At 43.6% G+C, this 21,273-nt stretch overlaps 1 protein-coding gene across 1 annotated transcript in view; it reads left to right on the top strand.

Moving 5' to 3' along the window:
• Window positions 1–21,273, top strand: part of nbeal2 (neurobeachin-like 2) — a 138,460-nt gene that overhangs the window by 37,057 nt on the left and 80,130 nt on the right. Inside the window, 13 exon segments of the mRNA XM_084336699.1 lie at window positions 103–187; window positions 190–236; window positions 238–349; window positions 352–633; window positions 636–671; window positions 674–752; window positions 1,363–1,495; window positions 10,054–10,173; window positions 10,402–10,726; window positions 13,927–14,009; window positions 14,235–14,327; window positions 14,825–14,996; window positions 18,981–19,114. Coding sequence (XP_084192825.1) covers window positions 103–187; window positions 190–236; window positions 238–349; window positions 352–633; window positions 636–671; window positions 674–752; window positions 1,363–1,495; window positions 10,054–10,173; window positions 10,402–10,726; window positions 13,927–14,009; window positions 14,235–14,327; window positions 14,825–14,996; window positions 18,981–19,114 — 1,701 coding nt within the window.

Genomic DNA, 21,273 nt, shown 5'->3' with positions numbered 1-21,273 from the left:
TCTCTGTCTCCTCTCTCTCTCTCTCTCTCTCTCTCTCTCTCTCTCTTCTCTCTCTCTCTCTCTCTCCTCTCTCTCTCTCTCTCTCTCTCTCTCTCCCCTCAGGCAGTGGAGGGTGAGCACGCTCACGCCCACCACCTGGGCATCAGTAACGACCAGCCGCTGCTGCTCCTCCTGCAGTGGCTCCCTGACTGTCGGGTCAGCGGGACCTCCAGCTCCTGGTGGCTCAGTGGCTGGCCCGCCGTGTGCGGAGGCTCCCTGTCCTGCCGCACCGTGGCTGTGGAGGCGGGCATGGTGGGAGCCCTGCTCCGGGTCCTCTCCCAGCCCCAGTGTCTGGACAGGCAGTGTGCCGACGCCTACTGGGCCTGCTCCAGGGCCTGGGCTCCCTGTGCCTGAAGCCAGAGGAGCTGAAGAGGACGCTCAGACTACTGAGACCGGATCAGGACTCCGGTGGCAGAGGAGGGACGCACCCCTACTGCACCCGTATCGTCAGGGTGCTCTCGGCCATGGCCGCCAGGGAGGGTCGGGACAGCGCCTTGCAGTACTTTGATCTGTCGCCCCCTATGGCGGGCATCATGGTGCCCACTGTCCACCGCTGGCCGGGGAGTGGGTTCGCCTTCCACGCGTGGCTCTGCCTCACATAGAGTTCCCGCCCTGCCACTCGGAATCTTCAGACCCGGGTCGCCCTCGGCCCACTCTGGCCAGGTGGCACAACACAACATGGGCAAAGGACCGCGCAGGAAACAACTCTACAGGTACCTCAGGGAATAGTGACAAGAGAGATATAATAAGGAATCTACCTTTGCCTATATTACTACCTGGGGCGACAGTGGCTCAGGAGGTAGAGCGGTCGTCTGGTAGTCGGAAGGTTCCCGGTTTCGATTCCCGCTCCTCCCGGCAGCGTGTCGAAGTGCCCTTGAGCAAGACACTTAACCCCTAACTGCTCCCGATGAGCAGGTTGGCTCCTTGCATGGTCGCCTCCGCCGTCGGTGTGTGAATGTGTGAGTGAATGGGTGAATGTGAGGAACAAAATTGTAAAAGTGCTTTGGATAAAAGCGCTATATAAATGCACCATTTACCATGTTACTACCTACTATGCCAGTATGTCTATTGTACTATGCACTCAAGACCGTAGCACTCAAATTTGACACTGTTTGACGAACAATCTTACTTTCCCTTTAATCCCTTGGCTGCCAGAGTTCTTGTAGCTGCTGAATTGTTGTACAGAACTAGGATAAAAGTGTCAGCTAAATTAGTAATGTAAATGAGGACTAATTAATGTGTTAAATGTATTGTGATTATATCTACGTATTGCGATGGTGATGTGTGCTGATAACATAGTAACCAGGTTTTTCCTCTGTTAAGCTTTTTCACAGCGAGTGGAACTGGGCTGGAGGCCTTCTTCACCATGGAGGGGGTTCTGGTGGTGGCTGTGTGCACTAAGAAGGATTACATGGCTGTCCCCCTGCCAGAGAACCCACTAACAGACTCCTGCTGGGTGAGGAGGGACATACACTGCATATAATATAATACCAAATATAATATAACACTTAGGTCCACTGAAGCAAGTCTTTTAATTGTCCCTAAATTGCCCCACAGAAGAATTGCAGAATCAGCTTTCTTTTATTATGCACCGAAACTGTGGAACACTCTACCTAAAGAAATGAGAGGTTTGCTCAGTGGACCTTTTAAACAACATTTGAAAACACATCTTTTAACTTGGGTTTTAACTGTATTTAGTAACTCCTTTGTTTCAATCATTTTATTTAAATGGGAACATCTTATAAATGGCCTTTTTGAGTGTTTAGCATTGTTTCCTAGCTATGTGAACTTATATTAATATGATCTATGTCTCAAAATTCTCATATTGGCGCATTCTTCCAATTCTCCTCTCACAATATTCACCCTCACTGAACTGAGTCATTTGAAAATGTGCCTATATGTGATGTCATAAAGACACCGCTGCATGTTAATGTTCAGGCGAACACGACGCTGCGCAGTGGTTTAGGAGCCCAGGCTCAAAACGGCTCGAGATCTTGAGGTAGAAAAATGCTGTTTTTGAGGACTTGATTAGAAATACAAAACAATGAATAAAAAAATATATATATTTACAGAGGTGTTCCATAGACTCACAGGAATTGTGTAAAAGTGCCCAAATAGTGAAAGAAATAGTAAAATAGTTCCCCTTTAAGTTTTTGTTCTTCTTTCTATTTATTTTATTGCTTGTGATGTGCAATTTGTCTACTGAGTCCTGCATTTTATTATTCATTTGTATTTGTACATTTTATTTTTTGTTTTGTCAAAGCACTCTGGGCTGCTTTTTATTGCATGAAAAGTGCTTTATAAATGAAGTTTATTATTATTATTATTATTATTATTATTATTATTATTATTATTATTATTATTATTATTATTATTATTATTATTATTATTATTATTATTATTATTATTATTATAATAAAATTATTATTATTATTATTATTATTATTATTATTATTATAAGCTCGGGCTGCTTTAGTCCCAGTTAGGCTGTGGAACACAAATCTAGATGAAAAATACAAAATTTGTATTGTATTCTTGGAGGCTGAACAAACAGGATTTAAAATGTGGTGCTGCTTAATTGATTTATGAAATGTTAGAAGGTTGATCCACCCAAACAGAGAGCTAGATGCAGAGATGTCGAGGAGAAGTCTACCAGAGAGCACACAGATAAAGGCAGTGAACTTTGACAATATGTAGCCTGTTCTTTCACCTTGTTGAATGCAGCTTTTGTTATGTTTGCTAAAAGTCAACTATGTCGTATCACTTGCATTCAACCTCGCTTCAGCAGATTCATCTTTCTGTCAATTCTGTATTTGCACTTTCCAGAGCAGACTTTAAAGATCCCCTACACTCAAAAGAAAATGTTTACTCCTGACTTGGAGGCATGGCTTATTCAGTTCAATTCAAACCTTTATGTATTCTCGAAAAGGACAATTGAAGTCACCCTCATTTTCAATGTCGTCGAGACTTACAGACATTTCAATGCATACATTTTTTACAATATAATAATAATAAATATTAATAACTCCATCTATATAGCACCTTTCACACATGGACCGCAGCCCAAACTGCCCCACAGCAAAAATGATACTACTACTGTGCAGAACTTGTCACCCGAGCACCTTTTTCACATGCTTTCCCTGGGCCCCGTTCCCCGTACCTGGCTAACTGAGTTAGCCGGATAATTTCCAGTATAGCCTGACTTAAGCCAGACCTTTCTGTTCCCCGACGCTCGATTGTCTAAATCACCATGACAACAGATCAAAAAGTTTGAGCCTGGTCGAGAGCAGGGTTAACTTCAGTTAGCCGGATGAACCATGGCCACGCCCCCGCAAATAAATGACAGCTCGCTTCCTGAAATGATTCTCACAGTCTAGAGATCCCATTTATACCATTCTGAATTATGTTTCTGTGCTTCGTTTTCCTAGAGGGGGCTTTTGAAATGTATAATAATAGAACTAAATGCTGATAATAAATCATATTCAGCCTATAGATTTACTTTGTCCTAAATAAAATAATGCACGTCATATACGGCGCTCGGAGTGCGATACACGCTGCAGGCGCATTGCAAATGTGAATCCCGCGGGGATATTTTTAATGAATGAAACCTATCGGCCGTTTGGCTCTGATTAGTTTCATATATTCTCCGCTGTAGATTTGCTTAACGGAGCGCCGGATTGTGTTTCATTCAAGCATAAAATTGAAGTGTCTATGCGTGGATTGTGGTTTTTGTGGATTATGAATTACGAGGACTCTGAGGATTGTTGAATTGTATCATCACTCACACGTTATTGTGATATTGTAACTGGGATTAAAATGTCTGATGAGATGCGCTGTTTGACGGATTTGAGAAATTGAATGAGCCGTTGACGTCACATTAATGCATTTGAGAATAAAGAGATAAAACTTCATTAAAAAGAAAAATATTCGAAACACGGGTCTTTGTCCATTGATGGATACACAATGGATATATCCCGTCTAGCACAGTGGTCCAACGGCTAGTGCTCAAACCTGTCAACCCGACGGCCCGAGTTCGAAACCCCGCGTTTCCAATATAATTTTTTTGGAATATAATATTAATGATTATACGCAAAAGTAGCCTAGTTTTAAGTAAAAATATTATAAATCTACATGCATTGAGGATGTCATTCTTTATATAGCGCTCAACGTGCACCAAATTGAATTATTCCTACATTGCAAAAAGAAGAAAAAGACTAGAAGAAGTGGGATTCGAACCCCGGTCGTCTGCGTGAAAGTCAAAACGACAAAACCGTCACACCACAGTGCAGATAAGTAAAACATCCACCATACATCAATCAATGGGTAAGAGAGCCGTATCCTTATTCTGTATAACAGTTGAACTAATTATTTTCGCTAGCAAGATCTCATTTGATTATCCATTCCATAAACCTACTGCCAGCAGGCAAGTTTAAAGAAATATAATCTGATTGATTGGGGTAATGAGGGACTTAAAATTAGCCTATAGATTATGCATTTAACTTGTCGGCGAGGCTATTGAGCCGTACTGCAATCTGTTAATAAAGTTTTAAATCAATTAATCAATCAATGCCGTTAGAAAATCAGGATTTCTGCTATCGATACGTGCTGGCTTTTCAACTGAAGCGGCCGCGCGCACTTATCCTGGGTCTCAAGTCTGGTTAGAGTTAACGAGACTGAATCCACCTTCGAGGAACAGGAAAATCCCGGCTTCAAACATCGGGTTAATTGAATCTGGATAATGGGACTCTTGATCGACTTAGTTGAACCAGGTACGGGGAATAGGGCCCTGGGCCCTCATTCATCAACGTGTTCTACGCACAGATCTGTGCTTACCCTGTGCGTACGATCATTTCTAAGCAAAGAGTGGGATTCATCAATTTCGATTTGAACTTGACTCCGTGCTTACATCTACGCACAGGTCAGACCAGGCGTACCTGGCGCCCAGTGGTAGAATATATTATTACAACAAGGAAATGAGCTTCTGTGCATAATAACACTGGATGTTCTGTACGAACCGTAGTTCATTATAGTTCATTGTAAAATAGCAACAGTAGTGTAATTATGGTCAAAACCCTATAAATAGCATTTGGAATAATAGATCTTTCTCTCAGAATGAATGCAGCATGGTTTATATAGCGTTATCGGAATATACGGGGTGTAGGCTACTGACTGACTGCGCTCCGCGTAGCTTGATTGATTGATTGATTGAAAAGTTTATTAACAGATTGCAGAATGGGTACAGTACAGTACAGCTCAGTACATACAATTGTTAATTGGGGATGCAGACCAACTTTCGTCTTGTTTACATCAGGGTCCCCCATTTTCAATTCATCATAAATCATAAAGCTCAACTCGTTATTATTTTGCGCAGACCGCAGAAACACGGGAACGTTTTGATTATATTTAAAAGGCTTTACGTTAAACGAAACAAGTGGAATTTCGAAGCTGTAAGCAGAATACAAGTCATATGAATATAGTGTTCTTCCCCCTTTTTACTGTATAAGAAAGAATAGAAAACGCATTGCAATGACACCAGATAGTGGACAGACTATGTATATGATGGGATTCAAGTTTGCGTTTTTGTTGATCATAGGCATGCTGTCAGAGTATGATATCTTCAAACATTCTAGAACATTTGTCGTCACAGATCATGTCCTAATAGAACATAGGCTATGGCATCGATCGTGATATTGTGTGGACTGTAATTATTACTGTACCGGTACCACCCATTGTGACAACAGCCTTGTGAGTCCCGCACACAAACATGATGGAATTCAAGTTCATGTATTGAAAGGCAGGCTACATCATACATGCAGTGAGATTCATTGTTCTTGTATATGCTCTCTATTATTGTTTATATAGGCTACCCAATACTGACATCAAAATAGATTGTAGTATGCCTCTAGAAATCATATGCAGCAGGTAGAAAATTGACGGGAGATCCATCGCGATTTGGAATAAAATTGAGGAGAACTTTAATCCCTGGGTATTAATCAAACAACACGGGAAAAGGCAGTCATATTCCAGCGCGGTCTTTATTAGCCGACAACAAAATAGATGCCTCTAAAAATCATATAGCCAATCGAACACAACTAATAAAGGCATTCATATTACAGCACGGTTATAATGACACACAACCAACGCCAAACAGTGGTCAACGAACGGTCTTTATTAGTATTTTGAGCTGTCCAGGCAGAATTGCAGCAATGGTCTTAGGGAGCCGTTGATATCTGACATCACCGTTTACAAGTCCGCCTTTTATTTATCCCATAATACGCGATAGTGTCTTCTTGGTTCGACAGCAGTGAACAATCTTCGTGGAGTTTCTCGGAGTTCCGCTCGGGTCAGTCCATTATTTCACATCCCATGGGGGGTGTTTCCTCATTTTCATGACCATATATGGATAATCATGCACGAGCATTGACGGTAGAACAAAGTGGTATTCATCAACACGGAGTAGCATAGAGCCTGCGTACGCACCGTGTGATGAATCCCGACTTCCCTGTGCGTACACTAGTTCTACATTCCGTGCTTACGTGTGGAAATAGGTCATGTTCTACGCACACATTGATGAATGAGGGCCCTGGAGAGGGAGAGCTCCTCTGTACTCTGTACTGTTACCTGACATCTGAGTTGCGTATACTGTATGATGTCACTGATATGTTGAACCTGTCATGGCTCCAATGTGTGGTACAGTAAGTTGACACCTTTTAGCTTCAGCGTACACGTCCTGAAAGAATATAAGCTGCCGACTTAGAATTCCTACTAGTAAATACTGACAGGCGCTTGTTGTTCAATTAGCTTATTCATAGAACCTTGCGTTCTCAATGAGGGTAAAGGTGTAGAGATGTAAGACATTTTCAATAGATTATTGAAGAATTTGGTGGAAAAAACATATTTATACAAATTGTGATTCTATAGGGACGTGTAGTCTGACGTCACTGGTTGTTCCACCCGTATAGGGATTTATCATTGGGAAAATGGATTATCGGCTATTGTAACAATTCTGCCACATGGAAATGGAAAAGCTTTCCATTTTTGCACAAAATGAGTTCCCTTCTATCACTAACATAATTGTTTAAGCATTTTTGGTTGAAATAAAATTTGGCAATTTTTTTTATGATTAATTGCGAATATTTTCATGTTGAGCTATAGATTGTGGATGAATAAGCACAGAAAGGTACACCATGCCAATGTTAATGCTTTATTTGTTTTAAACGAGACGATTTAGAAATGGGCAATGGGGAAATACATTGCGTTGGAACAGAGGGTGGAACACGAAAAACGGCAATGACGTAACCACTACACCTCCCTATATAGAACATTTTGTAAGACTTTTAACACTTTCAGTGCCAGCAGGGGGCGCACGATTTAGTGCTTGAATGCCCACCATCCACTTCAATGTTAGCGTTAATAACGCCTAATCTATGTTTTAAATTATGGCTATGTGTCTAATCTGCCCGTCTGCCCGCTTATCAATGACTCGTTTTCCAGTCAACATTGTCGAAGCGGATTGTTTTTTTATCGGTTCATTTTCGTTTTATAGCATTTTGAAAAGCCCTAGTTTTCAAGGAAAATAAAAAGATTCCATAATAAACGCCCTGTACTGGAATATTCTAGAGAATCTAGAATACACAAAAACGTTGTAATTTTTCGGCCTATTTATGAATCGTTTTCAAATAAACGCTAGATTATCGATAGTATATGTGTACGTATGCACGCTATATAGGCGATCTGAAAAATCGATTCTCTGATTTCCTCAAAGCCATCGCCCACACACACACACACACACACATAGGGCGAACGCTGATAGCTCAGCCAATACAACTCTGATTATCCCAAGACTTGTAAAATAGATTCCTTACCTCAGATCACATGTTCTCCAAAAAGATCATTCCAATTCCTGATCACCATTCCAAAAATCTATCGCTTTTATTGATCCAACGCTGGGTACTGGAAACACATATTCCACGCTGTTCTGAGGGACCAGAATGACTGCAATCGGCTCGGGTTACATGCCTGAGAAGTAAAATGTGGATTCCGGATTTGTTCACATCTGAGCTCCTGATGGGGCTGGTTTCCCAACGAGAGACTCGGTTAATGAAATATGAATTCAGATCGCTAAAAAAAAATAACACGCTAATTGTCGTGGTGGGCATTCAGGGGGCGGGCTGATAACACGTGTTATGTCGTGGTACTGGGCACTGAAAGTGTTATGGGGAAATATTATGGAAAGTGTTTTTATTTTAAGTAATGAATTAGCTTTGATGAATCAATTAGCTGTGCTTTTTGGAGCCAGGATCACTGTTTAGTGCTTACTTAACTCATTCGGCGCCAGCTATTAGTCGGGGCCCGCTGTAGCTAGGCCACGCTATAAACGATAGGAGTGTGTCACCTTGTTTGTAGAGCTATAACTATATTCTATATTATAGCTATGGATACAATACTATGGCCCATTTGACATCACCTATCTATCGTTCAATATGTGAAAAAGAATACATTTTTCCATCCATACGTTCCCGTGTTATACCGTGGTGAATATAAGTATGGTTTTAGAGCGGTCTAGGGTAATTCATGAAATGCTGAGTTATAGCCCTATACGTCAAATCCACTATAGACGTCGCCGTTTCTTGCCTGTACACGCTATTATTCCGAAATCAAATCTATATCATAGGTATTATGTTCCATCAGGGATGCATGAAGGGGGGGGGGGGGGGTTGTTTCTGATCATTTGATTGTCAGTAACGGCATTCGTATTGAACACTAAAAACGCTTATCAGCCCGATCGGTATAAAAGCATTGCAGGATCAAGCAAAAATGTACGTCAGATCGTTCTTACCTGTGATTGGGAGTATTCCAAAAATAATATTCCAATTGTTTGATCGCCATCTGGTACATCCAATGTCCATTTGGTCCACGGCATAATCCACCACAACATATTGATTGGGGATATTTGACGCGCTTCAATGGAACCGGGAGAACCGCTCCCCTCGCCCGACAAGGAAAAATGAAACCGGAGACGTTTGGCCATTACACAGGCCAAGATACAAGGTTACAAAGGGTGCTCGATACCGCCGTCTAGCTGGATGCGGCCGGTATTGCACTTTGGCGACCTCAGACTCATTCCCTATGGTAACACAGAAGTCCCTGGATGAATAATGAATACAAATATAGAATAAAGGAATAAACAACCAAAACCTCTGGCGCCCAACGCATGGCGAGTTAACCGGACTTTTCACTGGTTTCGCCTCCATTGAGTTAATGTACTTCCCAGTTTGTAATTTCATTTTTTTCATTTATTTGGTGTGGAGTAGCCAGGCAGGAAAGGAAATAATTAATTGAAAATGTCATGAGTGCTATACCCACCATAAACAGCGTGTTCCATACAAGGGAAGAAAGAGGTGCTGGAAAATAAATCCAATTAGATTTAGTCTAGTTTCTTTGCAAAATAACTCAACAAACATGTTCCACAGATTCAAGAGTCTTATAAAATTGTTGAAAAGATACATAATTGTGGTGTGGGGACCACTGTTTTAAGCAGCCACACCTGCTCTGGGTCAGGCTAATCAGATCTGGCAGCATCGGGTGGCAGTGGGGACGGTTGCTTTAAGCAGACACACCTGCTCTGGGTCGGGCTAATGAGACCTAGGAACAGGGGTGAATGCGCCCATGTTGCACATTGAGGCAACCAGGGTTAAATCTGTCATCCTCACACACACACACGCACACACATACACACACAGTGACACACACACACACTCACACACACACACACACACACACACACACACACACACACACACACACATAGAGCTTTTGTCTAGGTAACATTATACCACCTGCTCTGGCTTGTGACATCTTGCCACTACCCTTCAATAAACTGGTCTGTTGTTTTTAACCATCATCTCCCTCTGGAGAGTCCCTATGAAAGAGTCCCTTAGGTGGCACATGGCAACTGCCACAATAACATGTCTCCGCTAATTCCTGTGCTTTCCCCCGCCGTCCCGCTCGCAGCACTCTGTGGACATAGTCCACATCCCCGGCCGCCGCCCCTTCGGTCAGAACCTGGTCACCATCTACATAGACGGAGAGCCGTGCAAGACCGCCCAGCTCCGCTTCCCCTCCTTCAACGAGGTGAGAGAGAGAGAGAGAACAAGGGGGAACAAACTGTACAAACAAACTGTAAACTGGGTTTGGAGTAGAATGCAAATGCTGTGGCTTCCCTCGTCAGTTCCTTCTTACGGTTCCATATTTTTGGGAAAGTGAGTGGACAATTTGCTCTGTGGTGTCTCTGGTATCGTTACCCGGTTCCTCTTTCGTCATCTTAACTTCCTCTCGTCCACTCCCCCCCCCCCCCCCCAGCCGTTCACGTCCTGCTGCATCGGCTCGGCGGGACATCGGACCACCACCACCACCTCCCCCACCCTCCCCACGGCCTCCACCTCGTCCCCCGGGGAGTTCGCCTTCCCCGCCCATGGCCCGGCCCTCGTCCGCTCCCAGTCGTTCCCGGCCACGTTCTCCGGGGGCCGGTGGGGGTCTCTGCGCGACGCCCCGGTGGACACCATCCCAGCGGGGCTACAGGACACGGAGTGGGGGACGCCCACGTCTCTGGATGGTCTCCTGGGCACTGCCTTCATCTGTCACGAGGCCCTGCAGCAAACACACACCAGAGCGCTCTACGCTGCAGGTACTGCCCTCTTACTGTATATACTATTCATTATTAACACTGTTATGCACCCCTTACCAGCGCTCTTTTGGTGGATATCAATAGAGCGCATCAGCATTGAGCTACAGTAGGCCTATATAATGATATGCTTTAGTCACATGGTTACTAGCTACATAAATCCCCCTGAAATGTTTCCCTTTCATTCTCGGCATAGAGCAATTTGTGTCACTCTAAATCTCGCCACACATTCACACAGTCCGGAATACGTTGAGGTGATACAAGTACTGCACTTCTAACTGCACTTAAAAAACGTCAAATAATATCAATATCAAACACACTATACAAGACTGTGCTCATACCAGCCATAGCCCGTTAATCGACCACTTTGGGCAGTTTAGTCTGTTCTCGTCACTCATTGGCCACGTTTCCCAAAATGAGCTTCCCTCCAAAACCCAGAAACGAATGCGCGAAAGCGTCAACTTTACATGACATTAGGAGCGGTGATTGGCTGTGAGCTGGACAAAATGATAATCCAAGAGTGCTTGGATTTTGGGGGGGAAACAACTTTTAATACATGTACCAAAAGTAAACAGTGCACTGTGACATAAGCTAACAATACGTCATCGACAGTGTCAACCAGGACAATGGGGTCATTCAAGCTATATATACATCCAAGGCTAATCAGACAATAGTCTACAGGGGTGCCAAGGCATGTCTAATGGGGCCTTTCCACTACCTTGCCACCCTGTGCCAAAATCCATGCTCCCTCTTTGTTGTGCTTTTCCCACTGCCAAATGACCCATGTGGAACTAATTTAGGGGGTAGAACTGCTCTGGGGCTAGATCTGTGCTAACCGTGCTGCATTTTGTTACTGCAGACCGTTGATTGGTCAATGGAACTCATCACAAAAACGTTGTCCCGTGTTCATGGTACGGTCAACAGTCAACCTCAACAAGGTTTAGTGAAACTCATATTAGGAAATTGGTTCTATTGATCTATGCACGAAAACAAATACCTTTTTTCAGCAAATCTCATTAGTTACATCAATATTGTGCTGTCGGAACAATTTCATGTTTTGTAGGTCAATTGTCTGAAGTTCGCTATTGGACATTTTAGCACAAGGGAATGCTTTGAAACTCATATTAAAAGAACATGCACAAAAATTATTACTGTTTTCAGCTAATCTCTTAGTTACAACAAGATTGTATGAAACAATGTTTTGATAAGTGAAGTAATGTTATTTCCAATGTCCACACATTGCTTTCTCACTACCCGCCTAGCGAGTCCGTCTCTGGGAAAGGAGCATAGCGTACGGGGAATGATTGAATCCAACCACCTAAACAGTTCACTCAAATATGTTTCTGGCAACATTTTAGGCAGGAAATAGGATTTTAGGATCTTAATTCATATTTGATCTGTGATTGAGTCGCATCGGTAATAGTAAAGGGAGTCCCGTCCTCTTTATCATTTATATTAATGTATGCTGCCTCTACAACTGGCCATTGAGAACTGTCATGTAATGTTCTTCAGGAAGAACTTTTATTGATGCAAATAAAACAAAATTCATGATGTTTACTAGATCCAAAAATATTGGTAATATTGTAAGTGGCTGTAGCAATATTGGTATTATATCCACTGTAAGTGGCTGTAGCATTGAGGGAGTCACTGAGTATGAATATCTTGGCATCTGACTTGATGAGAAAATGACATTTAAATACCATATGGACAATCTTGCTAGCAAACTGCGACAAAACATTGGTTGAACTTGGAAAGCCAGTCTTTTGTTTTAATGCCCCAGCTACTTGGAATGTTCAACACACACTAAAAATGTATTTGCCACTAACGCATGGACAATCTAAGAACATGATTACAAACCTCCCTGCATCAGTATGCAACTGTTTGAACAGACTGAACTGTCTTTATTCTTTCCTCATCTGTGTTTTGTCCTATTTATTCAATGTGTAACTATTTTTGCTGATCTTGACTATTTATTTTAACTTGCTTGTAATCTCAACATCATTAGAAATGAGGGCAACCCTCAATGATCTTAAATAAAGGTTGAATGAATGAATAAAAAAAATGTAACCATCGGGAATGAAGGATGTGTATATACTACAGGAGAACATTTATTAAGAATTATACAATAGAAAAGACGTATGGGCTATGTATGGACCAATTAATAAAGCATGGTTAAAAAATAAAGACGGATGAGAGTCGTCATGGAAATGTCACAAGCTGACCATAAGAAAAACCTTACGTTTCAACGCACTGAAATATATCTTTCTATCCGGGACAGGAAAGGGGCATCATTCAGAAATTATTGGAACCTATTGCAAATAGTCTCACATTGGGAGGGTACAGAGAATGGGGGGGGGAAACAAAAGCACTCTCACTGTTTCCAATGCTTCAATTTATTCGTGGTGGGGGCGGCCCACCACAATATCAAGCAGGCTACCGCAAATAGATTTCCCAAACGCTGCTCCACCGTGTATATATATATCACCCCTCCCGGTTTAGCCTGCTATACCACCACAAATAACCTAATAACTACCTGTGGGGAAACGCCGGGCTCCGTCTGCGTGAGGCCTAACAAAAATAATAGTTGGTTTCAGGTTGGTTGTCAGTTTGGCCATGGGTAGGTAGGGAATTTTTTTTTTTTTTTTTTTTTTATTCTTTCCCACGGCGACTATGGATAGGGAATTTCTTTATTTAATTAACCCTTTCACTGCCACACGACAGAAGGTTAGCCCTTTACTATCACACAACCGACGGCGATGCTCCATCATTAGCATCATTAGCTCCGCATCCGCGGAGCTAATGATGCTAATGATGGAGCATCGCCGTCGGTTGTGTGATAGTAAAGGGCTAACCTTCTGTATTGTCACAGTGAAAGGGTTAACCGGCTGTCGTGTGGCAGTGAAAGGGTTAAAATGTTCACAACAACATGGATGCATGTACTCTGCCAGCATGTTTAATATCCATAATACTAAATGTTTGACTAAGATTTCTATGAAACTTTATTCTAAAAAAAAAAAAAAAAAAAAAAAATTTTTTTTTTTTTAATATATATATATATTTTTTTAAACTCATAAAATATATTGGGTCGCACCTAAATCGGCAGGGTCGGTCGGCAACCTGAAACCAACCATTATTTTTGTTAGGCCTGAGGTGTGGATATTCTGTGGTCCTCATTATACAACGCTCCTGTTTCCCCTCCTCAGGCCCCAACCATGTGTCTCTGTTCAAAGCGGATGGAGAGCTGTCCGACCTCAACAGCAAGCTGCTGCTCTACTACACTCCCCAGGTGGCTGATTATAACACAGGATACACGGCGTAAAAAAAAGTTCTGTAGCACTGTGTTGTCAGCAATGATAACAAACAACGCCTGTTAATGTATTCTCGTGTGAATGTGTCTGTGTGTGTGTGTGTGTGTGTGTGTGTGTGTGTGTGTGTGTGTGTGTGTGTGTGTGTGTGTGTGTGTGTGAATGTGTCTGTGTGTGTGTGTGTGTGTGTGTGTTTTGCGTATCAGGCCTTCAAAAGTCAGATCTGTCTGGACCTGTCGCCAAACCACCAGTACGACGGCAGGCTAACAGGCCACAGGGTGGTGAACTGGGACATCAAGGTGCCTTTTATTGTCTTTGTTTTGTTCTATTGAAGCCTATAAAAATAATATACAAGCTGTTTGAGGAAATATAAGTCAACCAATATATCAAACGTTAGCTAGCTAGTAACAATGTGACAAATTGCCAATGATTCTGACATCTGAGGTGAATGACCCCCCCTCTGATTAAATGATCCCGTTCAACTCGGCTGAACTGAACGTTGCCACGCTTGGTGCCGATGTGCCTTCGCACTACACAGTGACGCGATGACCCTTCCTTCTTTTATAGTTTCCTTGTTTTGTATCTGCTTTATTATCTTCTCTAGTCTTGGCCATTGTGTGACACGAACACGAAGTGAGATCATGTGTTTTTCCACATCATCCGTCATGGATACTTTCTCTCTCTCTCTCTGTGTGTGTGTGTGTGTGTGTGTGTGTGTGTGTGTGTGTGTGTGTGTGTGTGTGTGTGTGTGTGTGTGTGTGTACCTGACTGTCTGTGTCTATGCGTTGCCCTGCAGGACGTGCTCAACACGGTGGGGGGCATGGGGGTGCTGGTGCCCCTGCTGGAGCAGGTCTGTGAGGCAGAGCAGGCAGACAGCGGCGGTCAGGAGACGTCGGACCTGCTGGGACCGGAGCTCACCTCCTCCAGAGGCCCGGCTGCCATGCTGCTGCCTCTGGGCAAGTCGTCTGGTCAGTAGGATTACATTGGATTCGATTAGATTACATTCAAATGTATTGTCATCATACAGCACAAGTACAGTACAACGAAAAGAGGTGTGGCATCCAACCAGATTGCACATGTAACGTGCAATAGTAATATACAAAACTGGGTATCAAATATATATATTTGTACTACTGGGTGTAGTGCTAATCAGATGTGTGTACATAGTTGTAGTATTAATATGTACAGTGATGCAGGTATAAAGACAGTATGGTAATAGTCATACTGGCCAGCAGCGTAACTAGTACGTTTAAGTTTATTGATTTATTTTTTACCCAGGGACAGTGCACATTAATCAACATCTTCAGTTTCCACATCAATGTAAATTTGCCAGAATTAGCTAATGAGCTAGTTTTCGTAAGAGTAGGTAAGGGATATGTACAGATATAGATATAGTATCTACAGATATGTAAAAAGGATTATGTATATATATATATATATATATATATATATATATATATATATATATATATACACGGTAAGAATAAATATATATGGTATATATACAGCGTTATTGTACATGCTATTGTACATGCTATTTGATCTGCCTGCACAGTTGAGATATGCCCCTGGGTGGAGAGATGGATATATATCTTTAAAGGAACACTTCACCAGAAAAGGAATAAAGATTATGCCCATAACCTCATGCATATCCCAAAAACTGCAACAAATTCAATTGGTTTGAGAGTTATTGAGTTAAATAGTTGGAACGTGTGATGTCATTATAATGTCACATATTTACATCATATGTACAGCTGAAATTATGAAAATTAAAACAATATCAAGGCTCTTGCCTTTGGCTCTGTTAATAACTCACTAAGGTGCTTGTGTTTTTGTGTTGTGTCAATTACAGCTCAATTAAATTATAAGGTAGAAGTCTCTATAAGACAAGGTGTTGCTATTTATTTTCTACATTATTTCAAGGAGCTGTAATTCACACAACACAAGGATTCAATGTCCCCGATGGCATCTCCGGTGGTCACATTTAAACTATTTTACTCTCAATAACTGTAGTTTTTGGACATGTGTGAGATTATGTGCCAAATAAATCAGCATTGTTTTTTTTGGTGAAGTGCCCCTTTAAGCTCCATTTAGTGTCTGTGGTGTGATGGTGTCTGACATAAAGGAGATAATATTTCAGTAGCTGCTGGCATAATGGCCCAGCTGTGGTTATATCTTCCTGGAACACTGGGCCATTCTAAGGCCCTGTCCACACGAGAGTTTGGATTTAATATGACCGAAGTTTGAAAAAATAAAACTCCGTCCACACGGTGAACACAGGTGGACAACCGTGTATAACTGCGTACTCACGGGCAGAGCTGGAACCCAGCAACCGATACATTTAGTACAATGTAATACAATGCCAAAGCAGAATACTTTTTCCCCCCAGAGCTATCACTCTGAAGACATTGTGAATAGCAGCATGTCTCTGTAAACACTTCAGTTGCAGATTGTCTCATCTTTAAACGCTGCAATTTAACAATCTATTGTTTTTAATACAAATAGACCTCCTGTTCACTGTAAAGTGCCACGTTTTGATATATTGAGCTTTAAACTTTTACAACCTAAAACCCCTCCCTACCTCCCTCTCCCAAACCGTTCCTACAACAATATTTTTATGTTGCATGATCATGTATACATTTATTATGTATTATATTTTTTATGCTTAAATATCAACATTATCTGTCCATCCTCGATAAATACTCTTCTGACCTCATCTGGTCTTTCCAAAGACCAGATATGAGACACAAACACGTATCTTCCCACCCCTACTGCTGAATAGTGGTAACTCTCATGGTAACTCTCGTGGTAACTCTCGTGGTAACTCTCATGGTAACTCTCGTGGTAACTCTCGTGGTAACTCTCATGGTAACTCATGGTAACTCTCATGGTAACTCTCATGGTAACTCTCGTGGTAACTCTCGTGGTAACTCTCATGGTAACTCTCGTGGTAACTCTCGTGGTAACTCTCATGGTAACTCTTATGGTAACTCTTATGGTAACTCTCATGGTAACTCTTATGGTAACTCTTGTGGTAACTCTCATGGTAACTCATGGTAACTCTCGTGGTAACTCTTATGGTAACTCTCGTGGTAACTCTCGTGGTAACTCGTGGTAACTCTCATGGTAACTCTCGTGGTAACTCATGGTAACTCTCATGGTAACTCTCGTGGTAACTCTCGTGGTAACTCATGGTAACTCTCATGGTAACTCTCATGGTAACTCTTATGGTAACTCTCATGGTAACTCTCGTGGTAACTCTCGTGGTAACTCTTGTGGTAACTCTTGTAACTCTCGTGGTAACTCTCGTGGTAACTCTCGTGGTAACTCTTGTGGTAACTCATGGTAACTCTCGTGGTAACTCTCGTGGTAACTCTTGTGGTAACTCTTATGGTAACTCTCGTGGTAACTCGTGGTAACTCTCATGGTAACTCTCATGGTAACTCTCATGGTAACTCGTGGTAACTCTCGTGGTAACTCTCATGGTAACTCTCATGGTAACTCTTATGGTAACTCTCGTGGTAACTCTCGTGGTAACTCTCATGGTAACTCTCATGGTAACTCTTGTGGTAACTCTCATGGTAACTCATGGTAACTCTCGTGGTAACTCTTATGGTAACTCTCGTGGTAACTCTCGTGGTAACTCGTGGTAACTCTTATGGTAACTCTCGTGGTAACTCTCGTGGTAACTCATGGTAACTCTCATGGTAACTCTCGTGGTAACTCTCGTGGTAACTCTCGTGGTAACTCATGGTAACTCTCATGGTAACTCTCATGGTAACTCTTATGGTAACTCTCATGGTAACTCTCGTGGTAACTCTCGTGGTAACTCTTGTGGTAACTCTCGTAACTCTCGTGGTAACTCTCGTGGTAACTCTCGTGGTAACTCTCGTGGTAACTCGTGGTAACTCTTGTGGTAACTCTTATGGTAACTCTCGTGGTAACTCGTGGTAACTCTTATGGTAACTCTCATGGTAACTCTCATGGTAACTCGTGGTAACTCTCGTGGTAACTCTCATGGTAACTCTCATGGTAACTCTTATGGTAACTCTCGTGGTAACTCTCGTGGTAACTCTCATGGTAACTCGTGGTAACTCCTTTTTTTTTTTTTTTTTACTTTGGCCATTCCGCTGGCTCTTTTTTGCGTTTATCGCATTTACTCTGGTCAAGAATGACCGACAGAAACAGGCTGAATGGGGGTACAGATGGGGGGGAAGACACTCTGGGAAATGCACGGCTGCAGTCCGGGATTCGAACTCGCTAAACCCCAGATCCGTGACGAGCACGGTTGTCCCCGGCGCCGAAATAGCGCTCGAGGTACGCGGTGAGCTACTGGAGCTCCCCACTCGTGGTAACTCTTGTGGTAACTCTCGTGGTAACTCGTGGTAACTCTCATGGTAACTCTTATGGTAACTCTTATGGTAACTCTCGTGGTAACTCTCATGGTAACTCTCGTGGTAACTCTTATGGTAACTCTTATGGTAACTCTCATGGTAACTCTCATGGTAACTCTCGTGGTAACTCGTGGTAACTCTCGTGGTAACTCTCGTGGTAACTCTCGTGGTAACTCTCATGGTAACTCGTGGTAACTCTCGTGGTAACTCTCATGGTAACTCTCGTGGTAACTCTCATGGTAACTCTCGTGGTAACTCTCGTGGTAACTCTCATGGTAACTCTCGTGGTAACTCTCGTGGTAATTCTCGTGGTAATTCTCGTGGTAACTCTCGTGGTAACTCTCATGGTAACTCTCATGGTAACTCTCATGGTAACTCTCATGGTAACTCTCATGGTAACTCTCGTGGTAACTCTCATGGTAACTCTCGTGGTAACTCATGGTAACTCATGGTAACTCATGGTAACTCTCGTGGTAACTCTCATGGTAACTCTCATGGTAACTCTCATGGTAACTCATGGTAACTCTGTGTGGCCTCCGTTCTGTTTGTCTCTCTCAGAGGGCAGGCTGGAGAAGAACAGCATTGCCGCCTTCCTGTTGATGGTGAAGAACCTGATTCGTCGCCACCCTGTCAATCAGGAAAGCCTGCTGCACTGCCACGGGCCCAGTGTCATCGGAGCCATGCTTAGCAAGGTAAGGGCAAGCGACGGGTCAGTCGGACTGTACCGACCAGTGGTGGACTTAGGCATGGGCAAATTGGGCAGACGCCCAGGGCGGCATCTTGCTGAGGGCGGCAGGAGGAGAGAAAAAAAAATTTATCTATCTATTCTATCTATTAAAATAGCACACCTCTATAATGCAATTCGTAAAAGGAAATCAGTCAATTGAAAATGCTACCAAATAAACAATTACAATTGTTTGATAAAAGTATTTGTTTGATACAGGATTTGTCCAATGTGGTGTTAATTATATGATAGTTCAACGGTGAAACTCACAAACTCACACGGTGAAAACGTGTGGGGGGCACTATAGGGGGTTGGGGGGGGGGGGGGGGTTCGCCCAGGGTGGCATATACAGTAAGCTAGGAACATCACTGGTACCAACTAACTGCACTATCATTCAATCCATTTCAACATTCACCGGTCAATGTTTGTGTATAGCTCACATGTAATCGCTGTATGGTGTGTGTGTGTGGGTGGGTGTGGTGTGCTTTATATGCACTCTTGTGGACACGGCGACGATACATCTGTGTTTACATTCATACGCACCGTATCGCATGCCTGCTTGGCGGCGGCTATGCAGGGTGTCGTACAGTGTTTATAGATGCGTATCGGGGAGACAGCGTGGCCCATCAGATACTCCAGCGGGGCAGTGTGGGAGCAGTCTTGACAGGACACGCTGGTGTGTATAGGACCGCAAGGCGGGGCATCCTGAGAGGAAGCTCTGCTCTAACAATCACACACAATTAGCCGCTTTCACACACACACACACACACACACACACACACACGCACACACACACACACACACGCACGCACACGCACGCACGCACACACGCACACGCACACACATGGAACATGGACTCTAGTGAGTGTCTACACACCAAAAGAAGACATGCCACACTGAGTATCTCAACTAGGAAATAAATAACACAGACATCCTCCCAGATACATTAAATTAAATGGGAAACACACATCTTGATGCACAAACTGATTTTGAAGTCGATTCAGTCAACCGTTCTCGACCATCCCTCCTTCCTCCCTCTGCCCTCCTCCTCTTCCTCTCCTCTTCCTCTCCTCTTCCTCTCCTCTTCATCTCCTCTTCATCTCCTCTTCCTCTCCTCTTCCTCTCCTCTCCTCTGCCCTCCTCTCCTCTTCCTCTCCTCTTCATCTCCTCTGCCCTCCTCTCCTCTTCCCTCCTCTCCTCTTCCTCTCCTCTTCCTCTCCTCTTCCTCTCCTCTCCTCTCCTCTCCTCTCCTCTGCCCTCCTCTCCTCTTCCTCTCCTCTTCCTCTCCTCTGCCCTCCTCTCCTCTTCCTCTCCTCTTCATCTCCTCTGCCCTCCTCTTCCTCTCCTCTGCCCTCCTCTTCCTCTCCTCTCCTCCCCTCTCCTCTGCCCTCCTCTCCTCTTCCTCTCCTCTTCCTCTCCTCTGCCCTCCTCTTCCTCTCCTCTGCCCTCCTCTTCCTCTCCTCTCCTCTCCTCTCCTCTCCTCTCCTCTGCCCTCCTCTCCTCTTCATCTCCTCTCCTCTCCTCTTCCTCTCCTCTCCTCTTCCTCTCCTCTGCCCTCCTCTCCTCTTCCTCTCCTCTTCCTCTCCTCTGCCCTCATCTCCTCTTCCTCTCCTCTTCCTCTCCTCTGCCCTCCTCTCCTCTTCCTCTCCTCTTCCTCTCCTCTTCCTCTTCTCCTCTTCCTCTCCTCTTCCTCTCCTCTGCCCTCCTCTCCTCTTCCTCTCCTCTTCCTCTTCTCCTCTTCCTCTCCTCTTCATCTCCTCTGCCCTCCTCTCCTCTCCTCTCCTCTCCTCTCCTCTTCCTCTCCTCTGCCCTCCTCTTCCTCTTCCTCTCCTCTGCCCTCCTCTCCTCTGCCCTCCTCTTCCTCTCCTCTGCCCTCCTCTCCTCTTCCTCTCCTCTTCCTCTCCTCTCCTCTTCCTCTCCTCTCCTCTTCCTCCTTCCTCTCCTCTCCTTCCTCTCCTCTGCCCTCCTCTTCATCTCCTCTCCTCTTCCTCTCCTCTTCCTCTTCCTCTCCTCTTCCTCTCCTCTCCTCTTCCTCTCCTCTCCTCTTCCTCTCCTCTCCTCTTCCTCTCCTCTGCCCTCCTCTTCATCTCCTCTCCTCTTCCTCTCCTCTTCCTCTTCCTCTCCTCT

Source organism: Notolepis coatsorum, assembly GCF_963971535.1.
Source record: "Notolepis coatsorum genome assembly, chromosome: 19".
Lineage (NCBI taxonomy): Eukaryota > Metazoa > Chordata > Actinopteri > Aulopiformes > Paralepididae > Notolepis > Notolepis coatsorum.
This window is presented reverse-complemented; position numbering and strand designations above follow the sequence as displayed.